The sequence below is a fragment of the Pseudochaenichthys georgianus genome, chromosome 9 (assembly GCF_902827115.2).
Source record: "Pseudochaenichthys georgianus chromosome 9, fPseGeo1.2, whole genome shotgun sequence".
Lineage (NCBI taxonomy): Eukaryota > Metazoa > Chordata > Actinopteri > Perciformes > Channichthyidae > Pseudochaenichthys > Pseudochaenichthys georgianus.
Genome location: NC_047511.1, coordinates 42135384 through 42147587, shown reverse-complemented (window position 1 = coordinate 42147587; position 12204 = coordinate 42135384). Strand labels below are relative to the sequence as shown.

The window sequence follows — 12204 nt, the reverse complement described above, 5'->3', positions numbered from 1 at the left end:
CAATTCATAACAATATAGCAAACCTGTTTTCCAAAGTTAATGCATTGAAATTCTTTGGGTAAAAGCAGACAAAATAATCTGCCTTTCGAGTTTGCACTAGTGACCAATGCTCAGTCAGTCAGTGATCCACTTTGTTTTAAAAGGTATTTTTTAAAGTATGGTGGCAAATGTAATCAGATGCAGAAGCTCCAATGAGCCTTGCTGGTCCGGCAGTTTTCAGTAAATGAAGTCAAAGAGTGAGAACGAAGTATAAACAATGTGTGTGGCTTTACTCGTTAATGCTTGGACAACAATTCCATCCCACTGTAGTAAATCAGATATCTCAGACATTAGCCTTTTCGGGAAAATTGAAAAAATACACAATAAAATTGACATAAATCTAAAATGTTGTTTCAAACATTGAGAACTAAAACTAAGAAAAGCGATAGTTTCCAAAGCAATTCATGAAAGGCAACACATTATATAATTTCCCAGTATGAGCCACATTCAATAATAAGTGTTATCACCACTCAGTTATAACACATCAATCTTTATTTTTACACCATTTTAACACTCCATTGGAGGCTGTTAAACAAACACACAATCAAAATCCTGCAAACACAAAATGCAAAACCGTCAACATTTCTTCTGAGGTACCAGCTCGTTATTAAAATATGTTTGGGGTATCATTTGGACCAGAGTATTAAGCACCAAATTCACCGGATCTAAAACAGGGGTGTCAAACTCAAGGCCCGGGGGCCAAATCCGGCCCACGACTTCATTTTCTGTGGCCCCACAAGAGCTTGCAAAGAATATAATATGTTTATAATACGGTTACATGCCTATAGTATTTACAGAAGCACGTTGCCCATAAACTACATGTCCCACAATGCATCTCAAATTTGACTTTTTCCTCAGAATTGTTTTTAATGTTACTTTTTTTTCAAAATGTCAAAATGTTTTTTTCCCCATAATTTGGCTTTTCTTTTTAAATCATTTTGTGACATTGTCAATGAAGAGACTTCTGCTTCCAGACGTAGTTAATTATGAAGTTATTACCTTATCCGACAATAATCCAATGCAGAGGCAATAATGTAATAATACATTATTTTATATATATTAAATATTTATATATGTATTTTTATATAGTCTTAAAGTTACAACCGGCCCTTTGAGTGCAACCATAATGCGAATGTGGCCCGTGATGAAATTGAGTTTGACACCCCTGATCTAAACTATTTCTAACGGCCACATATCTCCATTTGTTGAGGACAAGAACTGATATTATCTTAATGTGGTTCAATACAAAAAATGTAGAGTTAAAGCTTTTCATTCAGGTTGTATGACAGTGAGACACACAAGACATTACTCTAGAAAGTAGCCATTTTGTTGTTTAATAAATAATAGAATAACACAGGTGTACCTGAAGATCTCCCAGAAATCGGCATGGTAACAAACAGCTCTCACAGTCTCACTTGCGTTAAAGGAGATGTGAGAACCGGCAGATGTGAAAGTGCGTGATGGGAGGACGGACAAAGACTTCATACTTCAGTGTTCTGACTCCAGTGCGGCAGACTCGTCATTACAGTAACGCAACAAACACAAAAGCGAACACAAAAGGAATCAGTCAAATGTAAAGGACAGGCCGATGAGGAATATTTCAACGTTTCATTGGTGGGTTGCAAACAAGTAACATAGAAACATATACAAAATAAGGAACACGTTTTTGGGTGAAATAAAGCAAGATCATGTGACTAGAAGTGTCCGAATGATTTATAGGAAGGAACTTACAGTATTCGCTGTTACAGCATATCCACCCAATCAAATACAACTAGTGTCTTGACTTAGTTTGACGTACTATAATGTGTCGTCAGACAACGGTCAGGTTTCCATTATTATGCATCAACATTTCCAAATGTCCTTAAAATCGGCGAATAAGGTATTTTCTTTGAATACATCGACTTGTTATGGTTCTTAATCCACAAACGGTTGGTCTGTGGAGATAAGCAGTAGGTGGGGCCAACTGCGCTGTCAGATGAGAGATATAACAGATGTGCAACAAAAGGACATAATTGGGCACCAGTGGAAACGCATTGGTAAACCGAATGTACAAATTAGATTTCTGTAATTTTATATAAATGTGTCTCTTCAGCAGTTTCATTAGACTTTAAAGTCAAATACTTTGTGTATTTCATGATTTATTTATACACAAACACACTGCTATTGATTAATCGTACAGAAAATACTAGTCTTCTGTCATACTATTAACCTCATGATTTCCCAATGTATGAAAGGGGTGGCTCTATTTTGATATTCTATTGGTCCAATATATCTTTTTTTGGAGTGTACACACATTTATCCCCAGGGACATCCATAAATACATGAAATCCTTTAATTTAAGGCCTTTTAAACCTGATACTTACAGCCATAACAGAACAGCATCAGATCGGGGGGGAGAGAGAGAGAGGAGGAGAGAGAGAGAGAGAGAGAGAGAGAGAGAGAGAGAGAGAGGAGGGGTGGGAAGAGAGAGACAGACGGAGAGAGAGAGACGGTGAGAGAGAGAGGAGGGGGGAAAAGAGAGAGAGAGAGAGAGAGAGAGGAGGGAAAAGAGAGACAGAGAGAAGGGGGAAAAGAGAGAGAGAGAGGAGGGGGGGGAAAAGAGAGACAGAGAGAGAGAGAGAGGGGGGGTGGAAGAGAGACAGACGGAAAGAGAGAGAGAGACGGAGAGGAGGGGGGAAAAGAGAGACAGAGAGAGGAGGGTGGGAATAAGAGACAGACTTAGATAGAGAGACTTTTATAGATATAATTTTTAAATATAGATAGAGGGTATTGTTTGTAAAATACATAAGATAGATATATTTTAAAATAGAATATAGATGATTTTTTTTGAAATATATACATACTATAAATATACTAAGGAGTGTTGAAAAGATAGCATAGAGAGAGAGAGAGAGAGAGAGAGAGAGAGAGACACCACTGTTTGTTTGTTAGAGTTTTAAATGTTTGAACTTGGAGAAGCCTGTATTAAAAACAAACGTCTCGTGTAACTGCCTGGGTTTGCTTTGGGCTCAGGATAAAAATGAACAGGGAAAGAAGCGGTAACGTAGAGAAGTATAAATTAGGATGATCGGGGTTCGATGGAAATGTTTATATCTCATGTTGACTCACTACTTAAAGCACTTTCACTTCAACAGACTTTGAGCAACGGTCCATCTTAGCTGCTACATGGAGCCTCCCATCTGTCAAATCCTGAAATGCATATACACAGGGAATGTACCAACTCCCCCATCACCCCCCCCCGCCAGTCTCCTGGTGGTTTGGTCCAGTAGTCACAGAGCAGCAGTCTTCATGTTCGCACCTGGAACTTGCCAGCCTTCGTCATGTATTTGATGCCTTTGAAAGGTTTGTACTTCTCACCGTACATGTCCAGTCGGTTCACCTTCAGCCCTGCAGGAGGATATCAATATAGATGTTTACATTTCTCAATACAAAATGATTTGCACTTACTGGACAAGTCTAGTTTGAATGTTTAAGGATGACGGGTGGCTCTTTTTGGATTTACCAGAGATATGCGATTTATTTTTTTAACAACGACAGAGATGTCTTTATTAGGTTTTTCCTCCACTGGGAAATATCACATGTTCTTGGAAATATATCAAAGTGAAACACCAGAGGGTTGTTCAGCACACATGACTGTTCTGAAGGCATTTTCAGAATCTTGGTAGAGAGGCGAAGTCCCTCCCTTTCCATGGGACCTTATTTCAGAAAAAGTATGCATTGAAGTCAATAGAGAGAAAGATTATCTCTCGATCCCGTTTGAATTGTGCCACGAATTACACATATGATGTTTCTCAATTTAAAAGATAATTTTGCAAGTCAAAAAAATGAAAATGTGAATTAACACTTTTTTTGTGTGAACCGCTCAATGAACTACATCTCCCGCCTCGCACCACACACCCAGACGGCCGTCACGTTGAAACATCTCACTCTTTTCTTTCAGAACGAGGCGGAAAGTATTAAAAGAGGTGAAAATCACTACAAGTCTGGGCACGTTGAGAGCTGTACATACAGACAAGGGGAGTTAGTCGGTTCCGTAAGAGCCAGCATGCGGGACCGGGACTCTGGGATGTGTAGTCTTTCTAGTCGCGTATTTTTAATAGTCTTATATTTCTACAGTTTTACGACAAACTGTGACTTTTTTGACGTGGAAATAATTTTTTACGATCGACAAACATCATGTGTGTCATTCGTGGCACAATTCAAACGGGATCGAAGGATACGTTTTCTCTCTCCATTGACTTCAATACATAATTCTTCTGAAATAAGGTCCCATGGAGCGGAAGTAGATGGGCGGGACTTCGCCACTCTATAGACTTTATTTTGGTTTCTGTGTTCCTACTATATTGAAAAACAAATGCATCAAATGTATATATAAATAGAGAATGCATGTTCAGGTTTAACAAGGCATGCATATGTTGAAGGTACACTCAAAATAGTTTCATTATTGCGCAATTGTGGCGGGATGCAACCTCTCTATATGCAGATGGGGTCGGATCCGGCTGCATATCACACCTTTGATTGCCTCTTAAACTCAGAAAACTATATACTAATTGCACTAAATGCATGCTTTTCCTATTGCTTTCCATGTTGTGAAATAATTTGTTTAGCAAAGGTTTGTTAGCAATATGGCTTTGCATATCCTAAAGTTTTTATGCAAATCACATAAGGTGAAAACAATGAATGAATAAAAGCAGTACTCATGAGTATCAGAACCTGCTCACAGAGTACTTTGAGGTCATGTGAGGTGTATTCATGCCTTTGGCCCCCTCTAGTGGCCACAGTGTCACGTGCTGACAGTCAGGTGGTTATCAGCTGATGTGGAGGAAGCTTCTCGTGTGGGGGGGGCTGAGGTTAAATGATCCTCATGTATGGTATTCAGTGTGTAATCACAATTCATTATTTGTATCATACACTGAACAAAAATATAAACGCAACACTTTTGTTTTTGCTCCCATTTTTCATGAGATGAACTCAAAGATCTAAAACATTTTCTATTTACACAAAATAACCATTTCTCTCAAATATTGTTCACAAATCTGAAAGAATCTGTGATAGTGAGCACTTCTCCTTTGCCGAGATAATCCATCCCACCTCACAGGCGTGGCATATCAAGATGCTGATTCGACAGCATGATTATTGCACAGGTGTGCCTTAGGCTGGCCACCATAAAAGGCCACTCTGAAACGTGCAGTTTTGCTTTATTGGGGGGGTCCGAAAACCAGTCAGTATCTGGTGTGAGGGGTAGGGTTAGGGTAATGTTGTGAATCGAGTGGCTTGTGTTCGTCGTCCATAACATACGCCTGCCCATACCATAACCCCACCACCACCATGGGCCACTCGATTCACAACAATACATGTATGTCTACGGTTTGTTGTTTTTATTTGATCATGTTTATACTTTACTCCACCTTATTAAACTAATGACTAACTAATATTCCAATAACTGGCCTTGAACACATCTAATGTGTTACTCCTCCCGTAGTAATCCAACTCTCTGAAATAACATGGATACTGGTTTCTAATCTCAATGATGAAAAATATTTCTGTGTGCCTGTGCGTGCGTGCGTGTGTGTGTGTGTGTGTGTACCTGAGATGGCCATCTGTTGGATCTTCAGCTGGATGTTGATGGAGGGGTTCTCGTCGGGTTTGGAGGCCCCGGCCTGCAGACTCATGGTGCCCTTCAGGCTGGGGAGCTTCTGTGGGTTGATCTTTCCAACATCCCACGTCAACATCTGGACGAGAATAAAGACAACATTCAAATGGCAGTATGAGAACACGACAACCTGGAGAAACTATGCATCAAATCAAATGGTTGCCTTTTTAGTCCTGGAGCGGTATTGTAAAACAGAATTTTTCGACAATTAGTATAAATGTGTCTGTGGATTGTGTATTTTTATTTATATTTGTATTTTTTGTATTCGGGATTGTGGGAAACGGTATTTCGATCTCTCTTGTCTGTACACACAAACTGAAAGATTGACAATAAAGTTGACTTTGACGATTGAGGAGCGGTCACATATTCTGACTTAATGACAGAGCTAGGGAGAAAGCATTCGTCACAGGCTTCTTGAGACGTCTGCCCCTTCCTGTTCATACACACGTTCCCTTCGTCCTTCCTTCAGGCGTATAAACACACACTCAGAAGCAGTTCCTCAGTACCTTGGTGACGGGGTCGAAGGTGTATGTTCCCTGGGAGGGGTTGAGGTTTGCGGTCAGGACGCCGCGGGGCAGCTGGCTGCTGACGAGCACCGCCTCCACCGACTTGCCCATGGTCTGCTTGGGGCCCAGAGTCAGGTCGAAGCGGCCCTGAGAGCTGCCCTCTCTGAAGCTGATGTTGTGCTTCACGTACACCGGGATGGCCACCAGGCTGGAGGAGACGAGGACAACAAACAACTGCAATCACACTCCGGTCATATGTGTCGTTTACATTTTGTGATATTCTAATATTGGAGCAACTACTACTAAAAAGCAAGGACTATAATTATGCTGAAGGGTGTGAAAATCACTGACTTCTGGGAGCTGACGTGGTACGAGAGCAGCCGGAAGTTTCCATCGGGGGGGATGAAGGAGAGGATGCGCTCAGCTTCCCAACGCTTGAACCGAACACACGGGTGAAAGCTGACGTCGTCCAGCAGCCGAGGATTCTGGGAGAGGGCACGGTGGTTAAGGGGTAGGTAAGATAATATGTGCATACTGCAAACATCATCCCATTGCTTTTGCATCTAACAGTGCTTTGTAAATGTGGACGTATTGTGCGACATCAAATCATTTAGATGACATTTAGAGCAAAACATAATTGTAATAAACTGATATTAAACTAAAACAAATCAGCTGAGTCTTGAGAGAACGTATTGTGGTCATCCCAGCAATACATGTCATAGTCTCTGGATTTAAACTGTAGTAACATGTGTATTTATCAAATGTAAATCATGCGTCTGATTGTGAGTTTGTAAATGTGTTTATACAAAGACTCTGATGATAAGAGGACACTCACCATGAATGACAGCGTGAGGTCGGGCATGCCTGTCAGTTTCACACAGGCATCGATAACTCCCTGAATTTCTGCTGTAATGGTGGAGCCTGAGGAGGAGGGTGGAAGTCAATGTGAGAAATAAACACGCGGCAAAGTATTGCATATCCTGACGCGTTTGTTCAGAGCCGTACCTGATTTATCGATGATAGCATCGATCTCCTCCACCACGTCAAAGTAGGCCTCGTTGTTGGTGTATTTGACTCCGGTGCGTCGCCATGGCACCACCGACAGCTGGCCTGTGGGGAGCTGCTCTCCGACGTTAGTGCTGCCTGAAAAACACACGTTCACCAAAGGTAACAAAAAACAAGCACATCACACAGAATAACATCTGCGCTAATACAGACTTTTGGATGGTCGTGATTCCACCCGTCTGTGATCAGCACGATGAAGAGATAATACAAGCTACTGGTTTGTGTAGCAGGCTGATAACGTTCATTCAATCTGCTGATAAGTCAAACCACGTGGTCACGTAGACATTGTCAGATTACAAATAAAGCAAAACCGATGAAAATAAGTTTACGACTCTGTTTTGGAAAAGCTTTTCTGAATCTGAAATGCAGCCATGCAACGGGTTGTACCTGTGATGGTGTTGACCATGGTGCGGAGGATGGTGGGGGGCTTGATGAGCTCTTTGAGGATGTTGGACTCTGTGGCCAGCGGGAAGCCGTTATCCAGCATCTCCTCCAGGAGTTCATACACCACGACCACGTTGTCCTTAATCGCAGCCTCTGTACACACTCCAAAATAATCCTGAGGACAAAAAAAAGTATTTTGGATTAGACTTACATTCAACTCTATTTTCATTGCAGAGTAAAACTACTACTGGGCATGAAAGTCAGATATATGTCATCTAAACTAAACAGCTACTGGAATATGAACGGGAACCTGGAAGGTGTCGACGACTCTGTGCAGGAACTCGATGACGAACAGCGGCGGCACCTCGCTCTGGATGACGGCCACAAAGTAGATCCGATGCCTGAGCACACTGATCAGGTAGTGGTGCGGCGTGGGGATCACCGGAGGGACGTTCTCCGGCTCGGTGGCTCGTTCCTGGGCCTCGAAGAAGTAGTCGCACACGGAGCGGCTGACCACGCTCTTCCAGTGCTTCTCCAGGAAAATGTCCCCCGAGGAGTTGATGAGGAACAGGCTGTGGATCATTCTGGCTGGAGGCTGACACAAAGAGAAAACTCAAACACTTCAAATGAGATGAGGAAGTTTAATACTTTGTAAGAAAGTGCTTTTAGGTTTAATTGTGGTTATTTGGATGCTGAGCTTAAATAATGACAAAGAACCAGTAGGGCTGCTCGATTATGGCAAAAATCATAATCTCGATTATTTGGGTCAATAATTGATATCACGATTATTAAAAATACCCATTTACTTTGAAAACATCCATTTATTGAAAAAAAAGATGAGCAGTATGTTTTTAACAGTTGATTACCCTGAACTTTAAGTTTAATTCAACTGAAAAACCAGTAAAATAATGTTTTGTTTTTTTAAATTATGTTGTTTTCATAATCGTTGCAAGCCAAAATCGTAATTGCGATTAAAATACGATTAATTGAGAAAGCTCTAAGAACCACTTGAATGTTTAGTATATATTTAAGGTCAATAAAATGTTTTAAACAATACGTACATTCTGTCAATTTGATAAACATAATCACCAAAATAAACAAAAGGTCAAAACTACTAACAAATAACCATCGCAAAGAAGTATTGCTAATCACGTTTGATGTATTTCTTTATCAAATCAGACACTTTGATCAATCATTGCCGAAAATATACAGGTTTGACTTTTAATATAAACACGTTGAATGAAACTGAAGCAGTTCAAAGACCTATCATCAATGTGATGAAAGGATAACACTGCTGTATACAGAGCAATACATCAATCAATACAAAGTACACTTGTTATTTACATATCATCAAATGATTTATATGTAGGTACATTTTCATAATAAGCTTTCAAAGTTTCAAACAACAACATTTAACCCGTTTAAAGTTTAACGACAACAAAATCGAATGAATGAAACAGTGGAAACAGAGTCCATGCCCTTCCTCCTCTCACATGACACATTTCTTGGGGGATGAAAGCAGGTTTTACCCTCTGGATGACAGACAATGGGCAGATGTGGACGTTTATTATATAGTTAGATATTAGATATGTACATAACAGTTTTATAGATACATAAATGAAGTCTGCATTCGACACTACATATAAATTATATAGCTAATCGATTAAAAAGACATACTTTATATTTCAACAGTATCAATAAGTTAAACTAACAGGGTGTGCACGCTCATGCACAGCAACATGTGGATGACCGCTTCCTGTGAACCTTTACACATGTCTCTTACGGTTGTGGATCAATTTTAAGCTATTAATTTAGAGGAGTTTACTAAAAACTACACAGTATGAACTATGTTAAAGAAATATTCTTCAACTGCTGTGTGATTGCTCTAAGTACTTTTTATTTTTTAAATGGCACAGATATAGTTTGAATAAGGATCTAACTTTGACATTTCTCAACATGGTTCAACAAATATATATCACACTTAGGCTGTGTCTTTTAAATGTCTCCTTACAAAATCTATTTTTTAAACTACATGTGTGCTTAATATTTGATATTCAACTTGTTATTAGTTCCTACTCAATATTTGATTTGGCTTCTTGTAGTTTCTGAGATATAGCAATATTTTCTTTGGCACCAGCAGAACTTCTATTTTTATCATTGAATACAATTCTAGAAAAAACACTAGTCATAAAGACTAAATCATATATAATAATAATAATAATAATAATAATAATAATAATAATAAGTCACTTTATAGCTAAACAATAAAACCGATTAAGGACTTGTCTTCACATTTGAGTTCGGAGGACATTTAACGTTACACAAACGGAAATTACAAATACTAGTAAACGGTTAAAAAACGGTTGCTTTACTTAACTTAATTAAAGTGTCTCTGAAATATGACACCGGAATATTCATTAAATATGCTGCAACGTATTGAGTTCGCACCCGATATAACTTGGCGCTACAAAAACCTGAACACATTTTTTTACTTTTACACGTAATTAAATCTGCAATTAAACATTATGAGTTAACATTAAACTGAGCACCTAGCTAGCTATCTTTATAGCAGTTGGAGGCCTCCACACAAGATGCTACATCTGACCCTCCTCCTGCCTCAGTCTCATGACAGAGGAAAAGCCCCGTCACCAGGTAAAATAGATGAAAATACATGGGAAAACCGATGCTGTCCTCACTGAAAAATCACCACTTGTCACTCGAGTGATTCAATATTTTAAGAGGACTTACCGAGGACGATTTTGTACGTTTTCGTCTCGCCTTGCAACCCTTTTTCCCCAATGAAAGATTAAGCAGACGTCGTTGCTTCCCGTTAGGTGGAGCTGCTCTCGTTGGGAGGACTGGTAGAGAGAGTGCAGGGAACCAATCAGAATGCCTGGAGAGTTTGAAATCCCGCCTACCAAGTAGAATCATTGGTCTAAAATACGGAAGCTGGTGACTCGTGACTTGGACGATGGAGGGAGGGCGACGGTAAACACCAGTAAAGCTGCACGCTGATTGGCTCTGAGATGTAGCTGGTCTGACATTTTGTTTCCAGTATCAGATTTCATCTTGTGAAGTTTCTTCCCATCAAACAAATAGACACAGGTACTGAAGAGTACCCTGCTATTAAAGCTTATGTCTTTGATTTATTCCAAACTGTAAATAAAACATGTACTCTCTGAAATTACGTGTTTTTTCTAGATTTTCTGTTTCTTTTTCAGTGTTCTTACAAATCTGTAGCCTATCTATTATTGACTTGGTAGATACAATTAACATATAATCACATTAGTATTTAAAAAAAAATATTAGATCCAAAAAATTGTAATGGATTCCAGACAATTCTGCTGTATATTTAAAATGTAATTAAGTATGAATGAACATTTTCTTTAAGAGGCAGCAAAAGATCAATAATTTAAGCCCTGTTTGATTGTTTAAAAAATATTCAAAGATTTTACAGATTCATTAAAACTAGGTGCAAAATTAATAAAGTCTCCTCGTCTGCAGTCCCTCCTTTTTTCCATGTTTGGTTCACACCCTTAAAGCAAAGTTTCCACACACATGCAAACACTCCACCTCCAGTGTCAATAAGTGAACATTTCCTCACAGTAAATGTTGAGAGAGCACAGACATCAGAACAAAAATGAGAACAGAGGAATTTACATCTTCTTATTATAGACACATGCATTTCCAAACATGTGGTCTACCTATGCTGTCAAATGTATTATCTCTTCGATTTACACACCGCATCTATTGCACGTCTGTCCGTCCTGGGAGAGGGATCCCTCCTCTGTTGCTCTCCCTGAGGTTTCTCCCATGTCCCCTTTAAACTGTGGGTTTTCTTCGGAAGTGTTTCCTTGTACGATGTGAAGGCCTAAGGACAGAGGGTCTAAGGACAGAGGGTGTCGTATTGTCATGCTGATATTCTGTACACACTGTGAAGACCACTGAGACAAATGTAACATGTGTGATATTGGGCTACATAAATAAACATTGATTGATTTACCTTAACCTGGTTCCCAATCCTGGGGTCCCGAACTCCCACTAGGGGTCGCCAAAGCTTTATAATGGGTCTGTATTTTATTTTACCCAAACTTCCTGCGGTTAATGTGTTCACTCTTTGGTTGAATTGTACAGTGTATAAATTGTTCTGTACTGTTGTTATTTAATTTGATGGAAAAATAAATATCCTTAAAACATGTCGCCAGGTCAGTTGAGTCAATAATAAAAAAGCGGTCCATCAGGGTAAAAGGTTGGAAACCACAGCCTCGAAAGGTCAAAAATGTCTTCCTCCTAAAACTGACCATATGTACTGAATGTTTAATCATTTCCATAATTTCAGAGCCTTTTTTTGCCAGTTGGTTTACCTTTACCTTTTGATGTTATATTATTTTTTAAGTGGAAAAAAACCACCCAAAACTATAATTCTTTGATGTAGACGAAGTGCTAGGATGACGTCAAAGATAAGTGTGTAGTGGAAACAAGGGAGGCATTTATCCTGATATCAAAAAGCACATTGGGTTCGAGATGTATTTTACCCTCTAATGGCTGTTGGATCAA

General features: G+C 39.5%; 1 protein-coding gene across 1 annotated transcript; it reads right to left on the bottom strand.

Annotated features, from left to right (window-relative positions):
• Nucleotides 1–2923: 2923 nt before the first annotated feature.
• Nucleotides 2924–10536, bottom strand: ap3m2 (adaptor related protein complex 3 subunit mu 2). The gene is made up of 9 exons (XM_034090573.2): nucleotides 10396–10536; nucleotides 7958–8242; nucleotides 7651–7822; nucleotides 7204–7341; nucleotides 7034–7119; nucleotides 6550–6683; nucleotides 6199–6406; nucleotides 5627–5771; nucleotides 2924–3426 (listed from the first exon to the last, which is right to left on the bottom strand). The coding sequence occupies exons 2-9, from the start codon at nucleotides 8228–8230 to the stop codon at nucleotides 3326–3328; spliced, it is 1257 nt and encodes a 418-aa protein (XP_033946464.1). The 5' UTR covers nucleotides 8231–8242; nucleotides 10396–10536; the 3' UTR covers nucleotides 2924–3325.
• Between the last annotated feature and the right edge of the window lie 1668 nt (nucleotides 10537–12204).